Source organism: Carassius auratus, chromosome 24 (genome assembly GCF_003368295.1).
Source record: "Carassius auratus strain Wakin chromosome 24, ASM336829v1, whole genome shotgun sequence".
Classification (NCBI taxonomy): domain Eukaryota; kingdom Metazoa; phylum Chordata; class Actinopteri; order Cypriniformes; family Cyprinidae; genus Carassius; species Carassius auratus.
This window is the reverse complement of record NC_039266.1, coordinates 19,334,374-19,353,182: the sequence shown is the minus strand read 5'-3', so window position 1 is coordinate 19,353,182 and position 18,809 is coordinate 19,334,374. Positions and strand designations below refer to the sequence as shown.

Below are 18,809 nucleotides of genomic sequence, written 5' to 3'. Positions count from 1 at the left end.
CAACAGTCATCCTCAGCTCCATAGCTATATACAGTACATACATATACATAGACAATGAGAATCGCTCTAAATAAAGCCCTGGTCGACTACGATTTCCACAGCATTTGAAGGAGCCATCTGAATATACAAAGGTGGTCGCAAATAAATGCTGAAATGTTCTCCGCCCCAGGGCGCCCTGTGAGGCTTATGCATAATCGTCAGCTGTGTTGAGATACGTCTGAATGCATGCCACCGATTGTGTCATAATAATGCCGGTTGTCGGCTATCTTACCTCTTTTCTTCTCTTACAGATATTATTATCAATTAATGAGCATGTTCTGTACGATTTCAAGCCCTGTCGTCGCAAGATAACGGCAACATTGTATCTGGCACAGACACATTTTATTATGTAGTTTCCGAATGGAGCGCTGGGAATGAAAACCTCACCTTTCTTTATTTCACACACACTCATACACACACACAGTGATATTTACCCACAGATTTTCTGGCTCTGAGAAACGCGGCCAGTCTCAGACGAGGGAGAAAAAAAAAAGCACAGCATCAAAACAAACAGAGGGCTCAAGCTGATTCATTTTAATAGAAATGAAAGGCCTCACGTCCGAAACCAGCCTCTGTGTACAAACTCGCCATGTTTGTTTTCAGTAAACCCAACACTTAGGAATTCTGTTGTGTTCTTTTCATTGCATGGCATGGCACAGGGACAATGTTTACAGGGCACAGGATAATGCAAACCACAAATACACATGCTAGAGTGGTTTTACTGGAGTACGAGCCCCAGTAACACCAACGTGAGAATAATTCTCTCTGATAATATTTTAGCAATCATGTCATAGTTGTTTTCTATTAGCTGTTTAGAATCAGAAATAGCAATGCCAGATTCGCCAAATTAATCAATCTTTTGATGTAATCAGTATTAAAAACAGGGTTTGTGTAGACTTTTTAAATAACAAAATACAAATTTAAGGAATGGAAGACAATACATTAATATGGTCTCTAAATGTAAATGTCTTGTATGAGCAACACTTTAAAGTTTGAAATTGCAACTTACAATAAAAAAATCTACATTACTTTTTAAGGACATTAACTTTAAAATAACATGAACTTAAATTAAGTAGGCCCGTTTTATGAGAAATCGATCAAAAAAGTTTGATTAAAACAAGAACATAAACCTACCAATGACATACCAATCAATTTGTTCTTGTTTAAAGCATAAACTCATTTAATTTTGTCCAATTTGAAAACAAGATTTCATATTGATTTATTCTCAAGGAAATGTATATTTATACAAATAAATATAATGTTTCTGAAGGATCGTGTGACACTGAAAACTGAATTAATGATGCTAAAAATTCAGCTTTGAAATCATAGGAATAAATTACATTTTATAATATATTCAAATAGAAAAAAGTTATTTTGAATAGTAAAAATATTATAAAATGCAACAGTTTTTTTCGGTACTTTGGATCAAATAAATGCATCCTCTGTAAGCTGAAGACACTACAAATTACAAATCTTACAGTTTAAGGGTGTTAAGATATCTGTATTGGGATGCAAATCAAAAATACTGAGAAAGATACTTATAGTATAATTTTATTTGCAGTACATGTATTTAATGCCATGTACAATATTTATTGTCATGATTTTGTGAATTTAAAACTTTCTTCTCTGATTTTAGGCCTTAAATGGTGGAAGGGCAAATTAAGACTTTTAAAGACCTTCTTAAAACACGCAGAAACTCTAAAATAGGTCTGAAATTGTTTGCAAATCAGTTTGATTCATCACAACAGTTCATTTACACTGATTTATTTTTTTATTTTTTATTTTTGCAGGGAGTTCCCACATCGAAGTGGTGAAAGGATATTTTGTTAGAAAGAAACAAAAACAGTGCTGAATGAAGTGGATACAGTTCATGGTACAAAACAAAACTCGCAAATGTCTTCTATCATTTGTCAACGACTAAGCAACTATTTATTTGCATGTGCAGCTTGTAAATGACTGCATTGCAAGTAAAGATGATTAATATTAATTTATATCAAATACAGAATTAATAAAACAGTGGTATTTTGAGGTACTTTAGAAGGCACCATTATGTTATTCATCATGCCTTAATATGCTGTCTATGTAGGCAGCTCACTATGTTTTGGAACAGAGCTCTCGTCTTTATATCAGGTTGGCATCTGTGACTATAGGGATATGAAACCTGTCAGTTGGTTGTGTTTAATTTGGGTAATTCTGTAGACAGCGCTGTCCAGAATAAAACCCAGGAGAGGAGCGTAGAGGGGGTTCATGTGCCAAAATATGCTCATTACACATTGGGCCAGAGCTTCGGCGTGGGCAAAGTGAAATGGATTATCTGAGCGCACTGTTAGGACAAACAGCTCTAATTCTTTGATTACAAATTAGGATTCATGTGCGAGGAAATTCCAAGCTGTAAATCAAAGCCGTGAATAGCAAATCCTCAAGTGCACGGCTGTCTGCTGCTTTCTTTGAAAAAGAAACCTGCATACTGCATACATAATTATGTTTGCATTAAAAAATGGTCTATTTATCTATCTATCTATCTATCTATCTATCTATCTATCTATCTATCTATCTATCTATCTATCTATCTATCTATCTATCTATCTATCTATCTATCTATCTGTAACTGTCAACTTGACACTGAAAACTAGAGTAATTATGATGAAAATTCAGTTTCCATGAAAGTAGAAAATAGTTAAAGTTTTAATAATATTTCACAATATTACTGTTTTTATTACTGTATTTTTTTATTAAATATAAAATAAGTGCAACCTGTGCAAGCATAACAGACTTCTTTCAAAAAGTTTTTTTTTTTTTTTTACAATTTAAAAATTATAATAAAAATAAAGATTTTGGGTGTTAAATACGGATGTGTTTTGTGAGTTTGTGACAGATTCACCTAAATAATAATAGGAACCTTGCGTGTTTACCATCCTGACAAATTACATTTTATGCATGTATGCGTGTGTATGCACAGCGTGTACAACCTGCACAACAACGTGAGAGAGTGCATTAGGGATTAATATCCTGCATATGAATGAGATACCAATCCTTGAACAAGAGCGGAGCTGGATTTCAATTACATTTTCATCCCTGTTGTAATTTAATGTTTGTGAAGCAGTTCTGAGTGACCTTGTGTAATCAAAGCTGTAACAACACAATTACACTCAGATTTCAGCAATACCACAAATAGAGGTGATATCTCCCCCATTTCCCTCTTGATTTTGTATGATGCCGTGACCGTCCGATAGCAGACTGCAGCGTAAGCCAGCAGGCCACAAATCACAGCCAACGGGACGTCAGATGAGGACGCTGTTTGTTCAGCAGTCACCTCATTCTGCTTATAATGAGTGCACAAACAAACACACACACACGCACACACACACATACATGCACAGACGCACTCAATCATTCTGGATGCATTGCGATCGCTCACAAGGTCAATGAGTGGTGAAGACAGATAGACGTCTAGAAGACTGTCGGAGCTGAGTGTCTCCCGCTGCAGATAGACTTCAGATAGCACACAATGATGTCAGCTGGAGTATGAGATCTGCTCTACATGTGCCAATAATGATTACACATATTTTGTCCTCTTTCTGTCATGTGTCTGTGTATTCCTTCTCATACACAGACTTTCCTAGAAAACGAGAAGAACGGTTATGTACATGAAGACACTGTTTATGACATCTGCTAATACAGAACCTTAATTTTTAAGAGTGTAATTCAGTGTTGCCAGGTCTGCAGTTTTGCCGCAGTATTGGGCTACTTTTATTTAAATGATGAATGATTTTTTAGGCCATGGTTAGAAGCTAAATCCCCCGTCACTCCTGGATCATGATTTCGACTAAGATAGGACCCTCTGGAAACTGATTTAAGGGTGATTTGATTGCCATTTGGGCTAGTTTTGAGTACTAACTTGGCTGGTTTTGTTATGCATATCTGGCAACCCTGGTGTAATTATGCAATGGCTTTGAAAAAATTTCTTCCATTTAGGATCAGACTAGAGGTGTAGATTGCAAGAAATTTTGTCACTTAAAAATGGGTCACAGACCAAAATAGTTTGAGAACCTTTATTCAAAGGTGAAGGGATGCAGAGAAAATGGAAGATTAAAGTAGAAATAAAATGATGCAAGACAGATATTGACCTCTCCTGGCTCCATGCGTCTGGCCTTTATAGTTGCTCTTTAGTCATGGTGATTATTTTACTGCGTTTCCAGGCCATTCCTGTGTATCTCAACGTCACAAACCATGACTGAGTGCTGGATTTCTCTCACTGTAATGCCGTTAACATGGATTTTTTCATCCAATTCCTGGACTCAATGGCGTCTGGAGAACCGATCTGCATCCTTTAACCCTGAAGTTCAACTGAGCTAGTGTCTTAGCGATGAACCTGTACTGTAAATTCAACCAATGATGGATTCTCCATACACTTGTCATCTATAGTTACAAACATGATATGATAAAAAAAAAAGAGGATGTAGTTTTGGTTCTAACACTTGTTTGTAAAACTGATGCTCATCAAATTTTGAATTTTATATCTAAAAATACCGTAATAGTAAAATTGTGAAATTTTTATACAATTTAAAATAATTATTTTCTTTTCAAATGCGTCACAAGATCGTTCAGAAACCATTCTATTATGCTGATTTGCTTAATATTTCTTATTATTATTATTACCAGTTGAAAACAGTTGTGCTCTGTAATTGCAAAAAAAAGAAAAAACATTAGATGCATGTGTATGAATTTATATGTGCAGCATCTCAATTCCCAGCACGTCAAAAAACATGTCATAAACTCTGATTAGTCTGGGCATGCTGAAATCTTGAGTACATAAGATGGGCTTTAACTCACGGGTGTGCTGTAGACATTCATAAGCAGACGTTTTTTTATCCCGGGGTCCTGCTAACTGTCTCCTACAGGTGCTTCTCTCTGGAGATGTCATTAGCAACCCAAGTCTGACTGTAGCTGCAGGCGTGAGATTCTTTGTAGTCAACTAAGCAGTACAGCGTCCTCAACACCGCATCCAGGGAACACACGCTCTGGCTCGCGGTACCGATCAAGAATTTCTGCTGCCCTGGGGCTCCTCATCCATCACCGCAGCTCATCAACTTCAGCACAGAATGAGGCCTTCAGAAACCAGAACCAGGAAACACATGCTAGTCTGAATGTTCTTTATCAACACTACAAAAATCCTAGGTTTAAATTAGAAACAAAAAGTGTTTTTTTACAGCCTGATGTCATAAAAGAACCTTTTAAAGTTCCTCAAAGAACTACTTATTCTCGAGTTTTGCTTTTTCTTAGCAGTTATTGTTTGATCTGAAACTACATTACAGCTTTGCTGTAATTTAGAGCTTTCCCGTTGATCAAATAGTAGAATATGATGCTTGCAGCAATAATATCAGGGAGATCAAATTAAACTTATGCATTTAGCAGACGCTTTTATCCTTTTTATCCTGCACTTACAGTGCATTCAGGCTATCAATTTTTTACCTTTCATATGTTCCCGGGGAATCGAATCCCCAACCTTGCCACTTGAGCTACAGGAACACAAGGTCAAGGTACGCAAGAACTGTTAAATGTATTTATTGAATGCAATGTCAGTCGCTGCATGGATACATATGCCAAATGTATAAATGTAATTTTGTGGGAAAAAAGGAAATGTGCAATAAACATAATACAATGTTGAAATTTACCCAAAAAGCCTGTCATTATTCTCATGCTCTTGTTGTTCCAAACTTGTATGAGTTTCTTTCTTCTGTTGAACAAAAGAGAAGATATTTTAAGGAACATTGGAAACCAGCAGTTGATGGTATACATTGACTTCTATGGTATTGAAAATATACTATGGATGTCAGTGGCTACTGTCAACTGTTTGGTTACCAACATTCTTCAAAATGAGTTCATGGGTGAACTATCCCATTAACCCTATTCCCAAAGTTCAGTAAAATGGTTATTTTCATGTATTGAGTAATATTAAGATATAGTGTGAAGTATATGACTCTGCACAAAAATAATGCACAGTAAACCTCATAACTAAGCATACAAATACATTAATATGGCACTATATGCTTTCTTTAGTTGATCAAAAATGAATAAGGTTGCAAAAGATTTCTATTGCAAATAAACCCTACTCGTTTTGAACGTTATTCAGCACAACTGTTTTAAACATTATGTTTGTAATAAAAAGAAATGTTTCTTGAGCAGAATGATTTCTGAAGGATCATGTGACACTGAAGACTGTAATGAAGTAATGATGCTGAAAATTCAGCTTTGCATCACGGGAATAATTTTTTTTTTTACAGTATATTCAAATATAAATATTTTATTTTTAAATTGTAATAATATTTCATAATATTAAAAATGTTATTTTATTTTTTTATATCAAATATATGCAGCCTTGATGAGCATAAGAGACTTCTTTCAGAAACATAAAAAAAAACAAACAAACAATGAAATCCCAAACTGTTAAATAGTAGTGTACATTTTAAGAAACAGTGTATGATATTTCTAGGACACTGACAATTTGACTGGAAGAAATACTTGAAACACAATTTCCTATTTCATTAGATTTAATGGGGTGTCTTTGGCCATGGCGCCACATTTGCTGCTATGAAAACATTTATACGGCCCTGCAAGGTGGTCCTCGGACGTGGTACACCTGGGCATGTATCCGAATGTCCATATGGTTAATCTAGCGTAATGACTTCTAATGCCTTTAAGTGAAATGAAAAGAACAGGTTTCATGGTGCAGTTTTGTAGAGGTCATAGGTTTTAGTCAATTAAATGAAATTCAATCTGTTCGGTGTTTAAAGGGAAAAATGTTTTAAATATTATAAGAAAGCGAATAACAAATGCATATTCTTTTAAGAACGCATTTCTGTAAAACACATACGGTTTAAATGGAGCCAGAGGTCTGAAGGCATCTACTGGCACATGTGAACCAGACATATGTGTGAACGGACACGGCACTGTGCGACACACAGAGATCTGCTCTGTGGTTCACTTCAACACATCCACAAACCCAAAGACTGAACTGTAGGATCCTGCAGTAAATATGGAGAGATCAAGCGGATGCAGCACACCGACAGAACAACCTCCACACGCCCGAGGAGAGAGCAGCTCTTCACCCGGGGCAAACACATGCTACGGACACACACACACCAGCAGAACGTCAGCGCTATAATTCATTCAAATCCTTTCTCATCAGATCATCTCATGAATAAAGTAAATATCTGCGGTACATCTTTCACTAGAGGGGATATTAAACTCTAATGAATCTGGGGGGGGGGGGGGGGGGGGGCTTTGCTTTTATATTCCAAGTCTGCTTAATTCATACAACAACTTTGCATGACAGGCTGAAAAATATAATAATTTATTGTTCTCTGAAAATATTCCCCTCGGTTGCAGCTCTCAAATCAAATATGGGGCCATTTAAATTGGTTAGATGGTTCTTGCTATTTTGTGATCATGTGAACCTGATTACAGTTATGACAAAAAAATATTACTCTTAAATTAATATTTCTGCATTTTTTATTCAATAAAATACTAATTATTATAAATATGCATTAAAAATATTTGCTATATTTTTAAATAATATTATTAATTAATATATGCTTCATCAATTACCTTTTGTCATATCAACCAGCGAATTTTTATTTCACAATTCAACTTTATATATCTCACAATTCTGCGTTTATATCTTCAGATTCAGTGTTTATATCTTGGATTTCTGAATTTATATCTTGAAATTCAAAAATGTAAGTAAAAAAGTCTAAATTGTGAGAAATAAAGTCAGAATTTGATTTGTGCAAAATCATACGTATTTTACAAGGTGGCAAATTCGTGCAAAGGACCACACCTAACTCAGCCCCTAAACATAATGGTCACATTGAAATCACATCAAATTAGCCACCAAAAATATGAACATTTGGAGAATTCATACAATTTTGTGAATGAGCTGTGAACGCAGTAATGGCTCTAAACAAATCACTGAATGACTGAATTCACTGAAATTACTGAATGTTTCTGTTTCAAACTGCGGATTCGTACTTTGAATCTTTTATTTTTACTAACTTATTAAAAAGAACCAGTTCATAAGAATCAATTTACAACAAATCTGACATTTTCTGTTATTTTTGAATGCACACATTTTTAATGAAATGCTATTGAACATAGCGCACCAGTTGTGAATTTAGAGTCAGAACTATCGCTTTTCTAATATACGCTCTGATACTGTCAAACATTTCTGAAATCAGATCATTCCCAACATTTTCCTCAAAGAAATAACCTTTACTTGGTTTCTGTTATTAAGCAGGGATTAGTGTTCTTGTGTAAAGGCTGAGTATTAGAAACAGAATCAATACTTATGTTCCACGGCTGGCACTAAATGGCCGGAGGGGAAAGCTCTTGGAAAAAAGAAAAGACAAGAGATATATATAGAGAGAGAGATTTAGTTTTTGTAATAAAACAACAAATGCTGTATGGTTTTCTGGCCCTGTCTGACCCTTGAAATATTTGGTCTGAGATTGCGGCAACACAGGATGCTCAAGGTGTTCAAAGACAAATCCAGTACAATGAAGCCCTTTGCTGGATGTAAGAAGTAAACAACAGCCTCAGAAATACACTGCAAAACGAGTCCAGTTTCACAAGCAGAAATCAATGGAGTCTGGCAGAAAAGCTTCTTACAGTATGTAAAACATGGTTACTGAATTAGCAACGTTTTACATAATTATGTACAGTACATTTAAATTATATATAAAGTGCACCTTTGTCAGTTCTTTGCACTGCTGCTGTCATTATGAAACTGCATCTCAGCTTTATTTGCTTTATTTATTTGCATTTATCAGCTATATTTATTTGCCATTTACATTTAGTCGCTTTTATCCAATGCAACTTACAATGTAGAAGCAACTGGACCAACGAGAGAGCAACAATATACAAGTGCTGTGACATTAATATATTTTTATATAAATAAATTAGACTGAATAGAATAGAATAGAATAGAATAGAATAGAATAGGTAAGTGCTAGTATTAATTGGCCAAGTGATGGCGAAAAAGATGACAATTATGACTTTCTGAAAAGCTCAAATTATGACAGCATATTCCATTGAAACCCAAAAATGCAATTTTCATACACATCTCTCCACAAACCAGGGATTCGTTGCATGAAAGTCTATTTGGCTTTTCCTGAATTTACTTTTAACTGCAGTAAAATTGGCAAGTTAGCTATTCTGTCATTTCTAGATCTGTACTGACCTGCTATTGCCCTTTAAAACAGAGCATTGTGGGAAGGCGCCAGGTAAGAAAAGGGGTAATTATACTTCTCTGCGGTTGCCATGGCAAATCCAGACACAGATTTGTCTCTGTTCATTCATTGCGCTCAATTTTGAGACCATTTAAGCTTGTGAAAATTTGCCTGCTTGAAGGATGATTCCTATAATTTTTTTTATTGCAGCAGTAACAGCATAAAAACAGCTTGACCTGGAATGAGACAGCAGAATGAGGCTGAAGAACAAAGGCTGTGATGTATCTGCACCTCTGAAAATGTCTGATCATAATGAGATTTGCCTTCCAGTGGTAAATACTCCCTGCATGCAACAGTAGTTTTAGGTGTCTGTGCCATTTTATTTTTTTATAACTCTTGAGGTGTGCCAACTAATGAACAGAATTCCATAAAACTCATATTGAGCTACTAAAACAGGGTATCATACTAGGAATAATTATTGAAATCAAAGAATTGTATCTATTTTTATCAATATACCTAAAAAAAAAAAAAATTATATATATATATATATATATATATATATATATATATATATATATATATATATATATATATATATATATATATATATATATATATATATAATTTTGGACTGAGTTATTACAATGAACTAAAATCAAAATCATTTTTTTTAAATTGGAAAAACTAAACTAATTAACAACTTTTTAATTTCAACTAGTTGACAAGGCAATATTTCTCATTTTAATTCAGTTTCACTTTGTGTTAAATTAGTCAAACTACAACTAAACTGAAAAAACATAAATTAGACCTATGCAAACATATAAAAAAATATGTGCAGCTATACCAATATATCAGGCTAGGTCTCAATGGAGAATTATGTCCTGAGTCAGCTTCAGAGAGAACAAGACACACATTTCAAAAGCAGTCTTATAAATTTCCATGTATAATTAATCAGGATGTGGAACATGAACTTTTATCTCCCAAAGAAAAAAAGGAGGAATGAACAAGATTACTCCCAGGATGTGAATGTGAATCTCTGCATGGTTTCTCTTTCTCAAGGAATATCCCACACACTCAAACTACAGATGAAGTTTGGCAGGCCATGAAATGTCTCTCTAGCGTTCTCCACCTAGATTCTGTACAGCAGCACATGCCTGACAGTCCATTTAGAAAGTTTAGTGGGGAACTCCACTCTACACTTTGTACATTTATATTTCTCATACATTTCAGTTTTCAGTTGTTTTTTCGTTATTTTACACGGAGTGAGTGGCCTCATGTTTGAGGTCACAATAAATTATAATGCTTAAAATGATCACATTCATACATTTTAATAGCATAATATGAATATTAAATGTATCACCCTTTGTCATTTTGAATACTTGGTAAAATGTTCATCAAAAAACTTAAAAATATTTGCATATGGTTAATACATATTTCCCATAAATGACTTATATGACTTTATAAAAAAAAAAAATAATTATACAAATTTATTTTCTCTCTAGACAAAAACCAAAATCCAAATGAAATGTTGCAACATTTAATTAAAATTCAATAACTTGCCTCCAAAACATATATAAGAACTGAAGTTTATACACATAAACAATATATATATATATTTATATATATATATATATATATATATATATATATATATATATATTATCCATTATTACATTAGAGCAAGAAAAAAAGAGCACTTTTTTCCTTTTAAGGGAGGTTTGTATCACATTGTACTTTACCTTTGAAATTACAACAACCTGAAATTGCTCACATGAGTCGGGCTCGCTGATTAATCCACACCTTTCTGCTAATGTGCCATTACTGAGATCAATTCATTGACAGCAAGAAACAGCAACTGCTTTGTGGAAATTGTTGGAAAGCTCTGGCTCACACCCAGCGCCCAGGTCTCAGCCTCGCTAATAAAAGATGTCAGTTCAGTAAGAGGAGAGCGAGTGTGGATTTAATTGGCAATCAGGAATTTATTTTCCCCTCCGAGTTGAGATTTGCCCATCATCTGATAATAATGGCAGAAATAGCTTTCAGCAATACTGACCTTTATCTGACCTTTAAAATTATGAAAATATTTTAGATTCCTCTCACTGTCAGGGCCGTTAACGCACAGATGGCGTTCCACCTACACGAATGCCTGAACGCCAGCAGCTAATATTTTCTGTTTCCTTCAGAGCTCTGTCTGTCTGTCCATCACATTCTCATCCAGTACCCTTCACACACACACACACACACACACACACACATATGTCCTGCTCAATGAGTTCAAAAGTCTTTTAAAATAAGTTGTGTCACTTGAGAGCCATCTTGGCGACGTCCAAGACAAACTATGTTGTGATCATGCAAGTACATCTCATTTACTTGAAGAGAGAGAGAAAAAAAGAAGATATCAACTAAAGAGTTGGCTAAGTTTTAAAGAAAAAAAAAACTTAGATGGATGGAAGGATAAATTAAAAAATAATGTAAGCAACTATCTATTCAAAAGCTTAGCCAGCAATTTAGGACATTTCAAAACAAAACAAAACATAACATGTATAACTCTTTAATTTGCAGTTGTACTATTTATTTAATGAACTAACACCTTTTTCCTTTTTATTTTTTTTTATTATTGTATTATTTATTTATGTATTTCAATAGCATATTATTTTTATATTATATGTATGCATAATAATATATTTTGTTTATTGTTTATTTGTAATTGTACTATTCATTTATTACAATTATGTGTGTGTGTTTTTTAAAGCTTCTAAAATATACGGGCCTTTCTGTGCCAAATCAACCAAATTTTAGAAATGTCTGCTAGATTTATTATTTTTTTAGTTAATTATTTTTTCTGGAAAAAAAAGACAAACATAAAAAGTGAAGAAAGCCAAAATATTAAATTTCATGGATGAATATTTACTGAGTAATCCGCTATTTGGAAGAGGGGGTTCATAATGACAGTTTGCACTTGATTTAAAGCCAAATTACAGTGGTAAAAATCACAGCATTGCTATTTTACTTTTCTACAGAGATTGGTATGTCTATTAGTGCAATCTGTTTTTAAGCAATCTTTGTTGAATTATGTGCCAATGGTGACAGTTCAAAGTTGAAAGAAAAATAAAAAACAACAACTAATATATATATATAATATATGAGTGTGTGTGTGTGTGTGTGTGTGTGTGTGTGTGTGTGTGTATTTTTTTTATTTTCTTTTTGGAGAAACTTAACCCTTTAAGATTTTGAATCTTTTCTTCAGGTATCTTAATTTTTAAGGTCCTACACAGATATTTTCAATAAATAAAATGTTAAACTGCACACATTTTCAGTGGGTCAGTTTGCAAGCAGCTGATTTTTGCAACCTTATTTTTGTTTTAAAGGGGAATGCATAACAGAACAAATAAGGTTGATACAATAAATGTGGCTTCATGTCCAAATTTTTGTATCTACAATACAAAAAATATAAACAAAAAAATCAATATTGATAATAAGAGGAGAAATTCTAAATACTGCACTAAACAAAGCATAACACAAACGAACATAACAATTCAATCACTGTCTGATTCTCAGAAGAAGAAAAAAAAGACAGTCCAAATGTTTTTGTCCTGAACACAATGCCACAAATCGTTGAAGCCCATGCAGTGCACTGTTCAGAAATATGTCTGTGTGTTTATACCTGTGCGTATCCTTGCTGCTTATCAGTACGAAGTGCTGGCTAACATTAATATGTAACATCCTGCAAGGCTCTCTCTCTCTCTGATGTAGTTGTGCCTCCTAAAGGAGAGTGAGTCGTGTGTTATCGCAGCCCAGCAGAGTGATGCTATCTGCAGCGTTCGACTAGTTTCCATTAGGGAATTACCAGGTCAGGTTGAGGGAGGGGCTGGAGGGTAGGGGCTGCAGAGCAGACCTGTGGTAATGAAAGAATTCGCCTTCGTTGTTCGGCCGGAGGAGTATATCAGCATTTCTACATTACTCCACGTGCTAGGCCTGCACTATGAAGAGATTAGGAAAGAGACCGGGATCGTACATCAGCCTCTGTGTGCCGCGGACACAACCGAGAGATAGACCCGAGAAGAATCGCTGCAAAGAGACTTTCAAAACAAGAGACACCTTGCATAGAAACGAGACTGTAGGCCTTGTGTTTGCACTGGCACGGATAAAATCCATCTGTATCAGGAGGCAGATCACATGAGCGTCACTGTCGGCACTCCTATTGGCAGACGACGGATCACATTGATGCTAATTTGCATAATACTTTATGGATAACTGGTAATAAGCCTGGATGTCGGAAATGCATCAATTCTGCCTTCTATTTAATTCCGCTGAACTCCAGCGAGCTGTATCTGAATGCAGAAGTACAGACCACGTGTGAGAAATAATACTGCAGGTGTCACATTTTTAAAAGAAAACTAATTCAGTTCAATATTACATAAGTAAAATGGCTAAAAATGTATATTCAATGAGAACAAAAGTGTAGGGTGGGTCATTATTAAACATTATTTAAAGAGTAAAAAAAGAACCGCCCCTAAAAAAAGGTTTCATGGTTTCCACAAATATATGAAGGAGCACTGTTTTCAACATTGATAACAATAAGAAATGTTTCTTGAGAAGCAAATCAGCATATTAGAATGATTTCTGAAGGATCATGTGACACTGAAGAATGATGCTGAAAATTCAGCTTTGCCATCATATGAATAAATTGCTTAAAAAAATGTATTTACATAGCAAACGGCTGTTTTAAATTGTAATAATATTTTACAGTTTTACTGCATTTTACTGTATTTTTATCAAATAAACGCAGCCCTGGTGAGCATATAAGATTTGTTTCAAAACATGTTATCGATCCCGAAATGTAAGTAAAGCAAGTAAAAATAGCAATAAATAGCTCATTTGTATTACGTGCAAAAAGTGATATTTATAGTGCAAAACAAAAGTAGCATGCTAAAAAAACATAAAATGTAAAACATCCAGCTGACGGATTGTCAATTAGTGAAGACAGCATTTTAATATTCAGCCTTAATATTATCCATCAGGAACTGATTGGATAAGGAAATGTTTTGTAAGACTGACAGTTGGGGAATGGGAATGAAAAAATGAGATGGATTGATTACGTCAAGCAAGTTACTGAATTTAGATGAAAACGACCAGTAACATGTTAAAAAAGCAAACATTCAATTTTGATGTCATGTTGACTTCAACATCTAATGAAACAGCCTCATTTAACATAAATCCCCAGTCGTGGAGCAGTGCACATGTTTACAGCTTGACCTCCAGCTAAATTTTATCTTAGCAGGCCCTCTGTGGCCATTTCTAATGAGGGTCCCCTGGCTATATTTTGCATTATGTATAAAATGTTTTCCATTGCAAAAATAAACCATGTTTTTTTTAAAGCAGGTCAATAGTATAATGAGGATGGAGAGAAGTTTAAGTAATGTGTCAGGCCTCCTGTTTTAATAGCGCTGCTCCCAGCAGGTTACAAATATGTGTTATAAGTGTTATAGCAGAATTTTATAGTCATTTGACAATGAAATCCACTGGATTATTGATTATACACACAATGCTGCACATGCTGCAATAGATCGAAGTTAGACATGCTGCTTAAACGAGCTCAGAAATCAAACTCAGGGAAACAAATAACGAAATGGTGGCATTTTAAAGCATTCAGTGAAAAGGGAAACATGTAATGCCTGTGCCAACAAACAAAAAGGCACAAATAATTTTTTCATGCTAATCATGCTAAAATCATGCTAGCAACATGCTAGTCGCATGCTAATCATGCTAAAATCATGCTAGCAACATGCTAATCATGCTAAAATCATGCTAGCAACATTTCCCAAAACCTGTTTCTTGCTATGTTGTAATCATGGAAGTACATCTCCTATCTATTTGAAATTAAAAAGACTGAAATCTCCAAAACTCCTGGCAAAACTTATGGCAAAGCTTATATAAAAAGTTAAAAAATAATCTGTATATTTGTATATTTTTTAATTAGAACTAAATTAATTAATTAATCAATTAATTAATTAATTAATTAATTAATTACTTCTCTTTCTTTCTTTCTTTCTTTCTTTCTTTCTTTCTTTCTTTATTTCTTTCCCAGTGGATGAATGGATGGATGGAAGGAAAGATGGATAAATAAATAAATAAATAAATAAATAAATAAATAAATAAATAATGTGGTGTTTTAAAACAGGATCACATTTATTTATTAATCATTCATTCATTAATTTCAGTCTGGCAGAATGGAATAAATAAATAAATAAATAAATAAATAATGTGGTGTTTTAAAACAGGATCACATTTATTTATTAATCATTCATTCATTCATTTCAGTCTGGCAGAATGGAATAAATAAATAAATAAATAAATAAATATTTTTTTCATTAATTCATTCATTCATTCATTTCTGTCTTTCCCAGTGGATGAATAGACTAATGGAAGGACAGATGAATAAATAAATAAATGCAGTTCCTTCCTTTCTTCCTTCCTTCATTTCAATCTGTCAAATCGGAATAAATAAATAAATACATAAATAAATACATATATATATATTTTTTTTACATAAATTGATTTATTCATTCTCACACTTTAATCAATTAATCAAATCTATCCAAAAAAACAACAACAACAAAAAAAAACATTAAACTTGGACAGAATAATTATTTTAGCATAAATTAGCATAAAAAACCCGCACTGTCTTTAAATTTTTATTTCCCTTTTTTTTATAAACAAATGTGAATTTTTTTTTAAAACAGCAAGATCAAATAAATGTATTTGTTTTTTATTTTAGTCTTTCACAACAAATGACCAACCAAATATGATTTTTGAGTTTTAAAAACACCACAAGGCCACAGTGATTACACTTTCCAGGAAAATCAAACTGCAAATGGCTTACTTCTACAGTAGCTGTCTCTGCACATCAAGCTTGGAACGAATATGTATTTTACACTTCATCTTTAAGTCTCTCTGCCATTTTCTCAAGTATCTTTCCAGAAAAAACCCAAATAAAGGTAATGTCACTTTTACACCACAATGACATGTAGCACAGTACTCGTCTCTCCCAAAGACTGTCAAAACACTGAAAAACACTTTGCATGTCCAGGAATCACAAAGCCAAATCAAACAGACTCTGGATCAGCCTCAGGCAAAGCGGGCCTCTGTGAACGTCTGTCAGTCCGGCAGAGCCGAGCAAAGAGAGCGGTTTTGTCAAGCACAGCTTTAGTAAAGCAGAAAGGAACTCACCCAGCGGCTGTCCCGCGATGATCCTGGCGTTCTCTCCCGCCACGGCCGCCCGAGCGTTCCTTTCACTCATGTACTGGACAAAAGCGTAACCCTTGTGCACTGAACAGCCCACGATCTTGCCGTACTTGGCGAAGATGACCTCGATGTCGGTCTTCTTCACGATGGCGGTGTTGAGGTTGCCGATAAAGACCCGTGAGTTAAGGGAGCGCGGGTCGTTCTTGTTAGTGACATTGCTGGTCTGACTCTTCCCGGTCATTCTTCTCCTGTAAAGCAGAAACATGATGGGGACGACATCAACCACACCTGATATAGGGATTATGTGTGTGTTTCATTGTATAAATGTTTATATATATATATGGATCCCTTTTGGAAATGGAACCATATCTCTACCAATCAGTTTTAGCACACCTTGAAAAACACTCTTCACATTTTCCTCTGATTTGGGTACCATTTCATCAATATTTACCATATTTAATGGATAGTTCACCCCCAAAATGAAGATTATGTCATCATTTACCAAGTTGTTCCAAACCTGTATGAGTTTCTTTACACTGTTGAGCACAAAGGAAGATAGTCTGAAGTATGTTTGTAAGCAAACTGGCCATAGCATGAAAAAATATATATATATATGGAAATCACTTGCTGCCGTCAACTGATGGGTTATATATTCTTTTGTGTTTAGTAGATGAAAGAAATTAATGCATGTTTGGAACAACATGAAGGTTTAAATTTTTGAGTGAACTATCCCTTTAATAATACATAATCAAACTTTCTGATCTTGCTGAGAATGTTGTATCAGTTATGTTATCTTGCATCATTTTGCAAGATTTTTGTCTTTTTATACTTAAAATGTTGCAAGCTCCCATTTTCAGCCTCTTATCGCCAACTTCCTCTGATATACACTAGAAACCACTTTCATGTTCCAATCACATCCAGATTATAGACCAAAATCAAGTAACGCTCAACATTTTATACTTGATGTAAACCATGTTTCACTTTTTTTTTTTTTTTTTAAACAGACTTTTGGCTTATTTATAGAAAGTTCAAGGCCAGAAAAGGAACATCTTCCACTTGGCTCAGTGATGTTGTTGGGAGATCATGTATGATTGAAAATGGAACTACTTTATCTATATGACAGACAAGTTGGTGATCTGGTACAAAAAAATACAATAAACATTCGTAAACTGTTCAAAAGTACAAATACAATTTCCTCTATCCATAAAATTGCTTTCTTTAGTGGAAAAGTCATCTCGTTTGAACTAAGAGAGAAAGAAACACAGATCAAATATGTGGTTTTTGGTGTGAGAGGACAACAGGGGATGGAGGTTTTTTATTTTATTTTTACTGGAGGAAATGTTATTATGGATTATGGAATCATATTTTGACACAAAGCGGCGGTTTAAAGTTAAACATGTCTTAATGATAGATTTGTTTTTTATACAACCATGCAGCTTTTCACTTCACAAGACAATAATTTATGAACTGGAATGATGTGGATTATTGTGATGTTTGGACTCTCATTCTGACGGCACCCATTCACTGCAAAGGATCCAATGGTGAGAACATTATTTCTCCAAATCCATTCTGAAGAAAACTTCTCTATATTTTGGATATGGCCTGAGGATGAATATACATTTCCAGGTTTTAAGTGAACTATTCACATAAAATATTACATTTATCCACCAAAAAGTGGAACAAACTTCCAAAAACCTCTCTAAAATCACTTGCAGTGTATTCTATGTCCCTGACTCAACCTTCATATTTTACCATCACAAAGATTTTAGGATAAGACAGTGTATTGTTTCCTTATCATGATAGAATAACAGCTATTGGAGCGATAACAATAATCTAACTGCTGTTTATGGTATATAGCCTACAGACTTCTGATTCCTACTGATTCTTTGAAAAGATTGAGTCAGCGACGGCACCGGCGTTTTTAACATCCACACCACCCAACACACTGAATATATGAGAATATGAGTGAGCACTGGTGTGTGTACGTGAGAGATGCATGTGTTTATTTATGTTTGTGTCTATAAATGTGCGAGAATATGAGCAGTCTCTGAAAGCGCGCTGGTGTGAAGGCGAGAAAGCGAGCGGTAAAAGAGAGAGAGTAAATGAAGGCCTCAGGTTTATGCAGTCTCCATATTACTCAGTGAACACACAGTCAGTCAGTCTTCACATCAGAGAACAGAACAGCAGCGAGATCCTCCCATTGGGTGTCATCCAACTCCCCTTCCCACACACACACACACACATTCAGAGACAGTGACTGCTATTGTCTGAGACAGAGATGCATTATGTTCTGTCTCT

General features: G+C 34.5%; 1 protein-coding gene across 5 annotated transcripts in view; it reads right to left on the bottom strand.

The window, feature by feature from the left end:
* The window catches only part of LOC113042530 (RNA-binding Raly-like protein), a 112,884-nt gene that overhangs the window by 29,725 nt on the left and 64,350 nt on the right, over positions 1-18,809 (bottom strand). For 4 of the 5 annotated variants that reach the window (XM_026201451.1, XM_026201449.1, XM_026201448.1 and 1 more), the window contains exon 2: positions 16,497-16,759. In XM_026201451.1, coding sequence (XP_026057236.1) covers positions 16,497-16,752 — 256 coding nt within the window. In that variant the 5' untranslated portion in view covers positions 16,753-16,759. Of the gene's footprint in view, positions 1-16,496; positions 16,777-18,809 lie in introns of those variants that run through there. The other variant, XM_026201447.1, reaches the window with a different exon arrangement.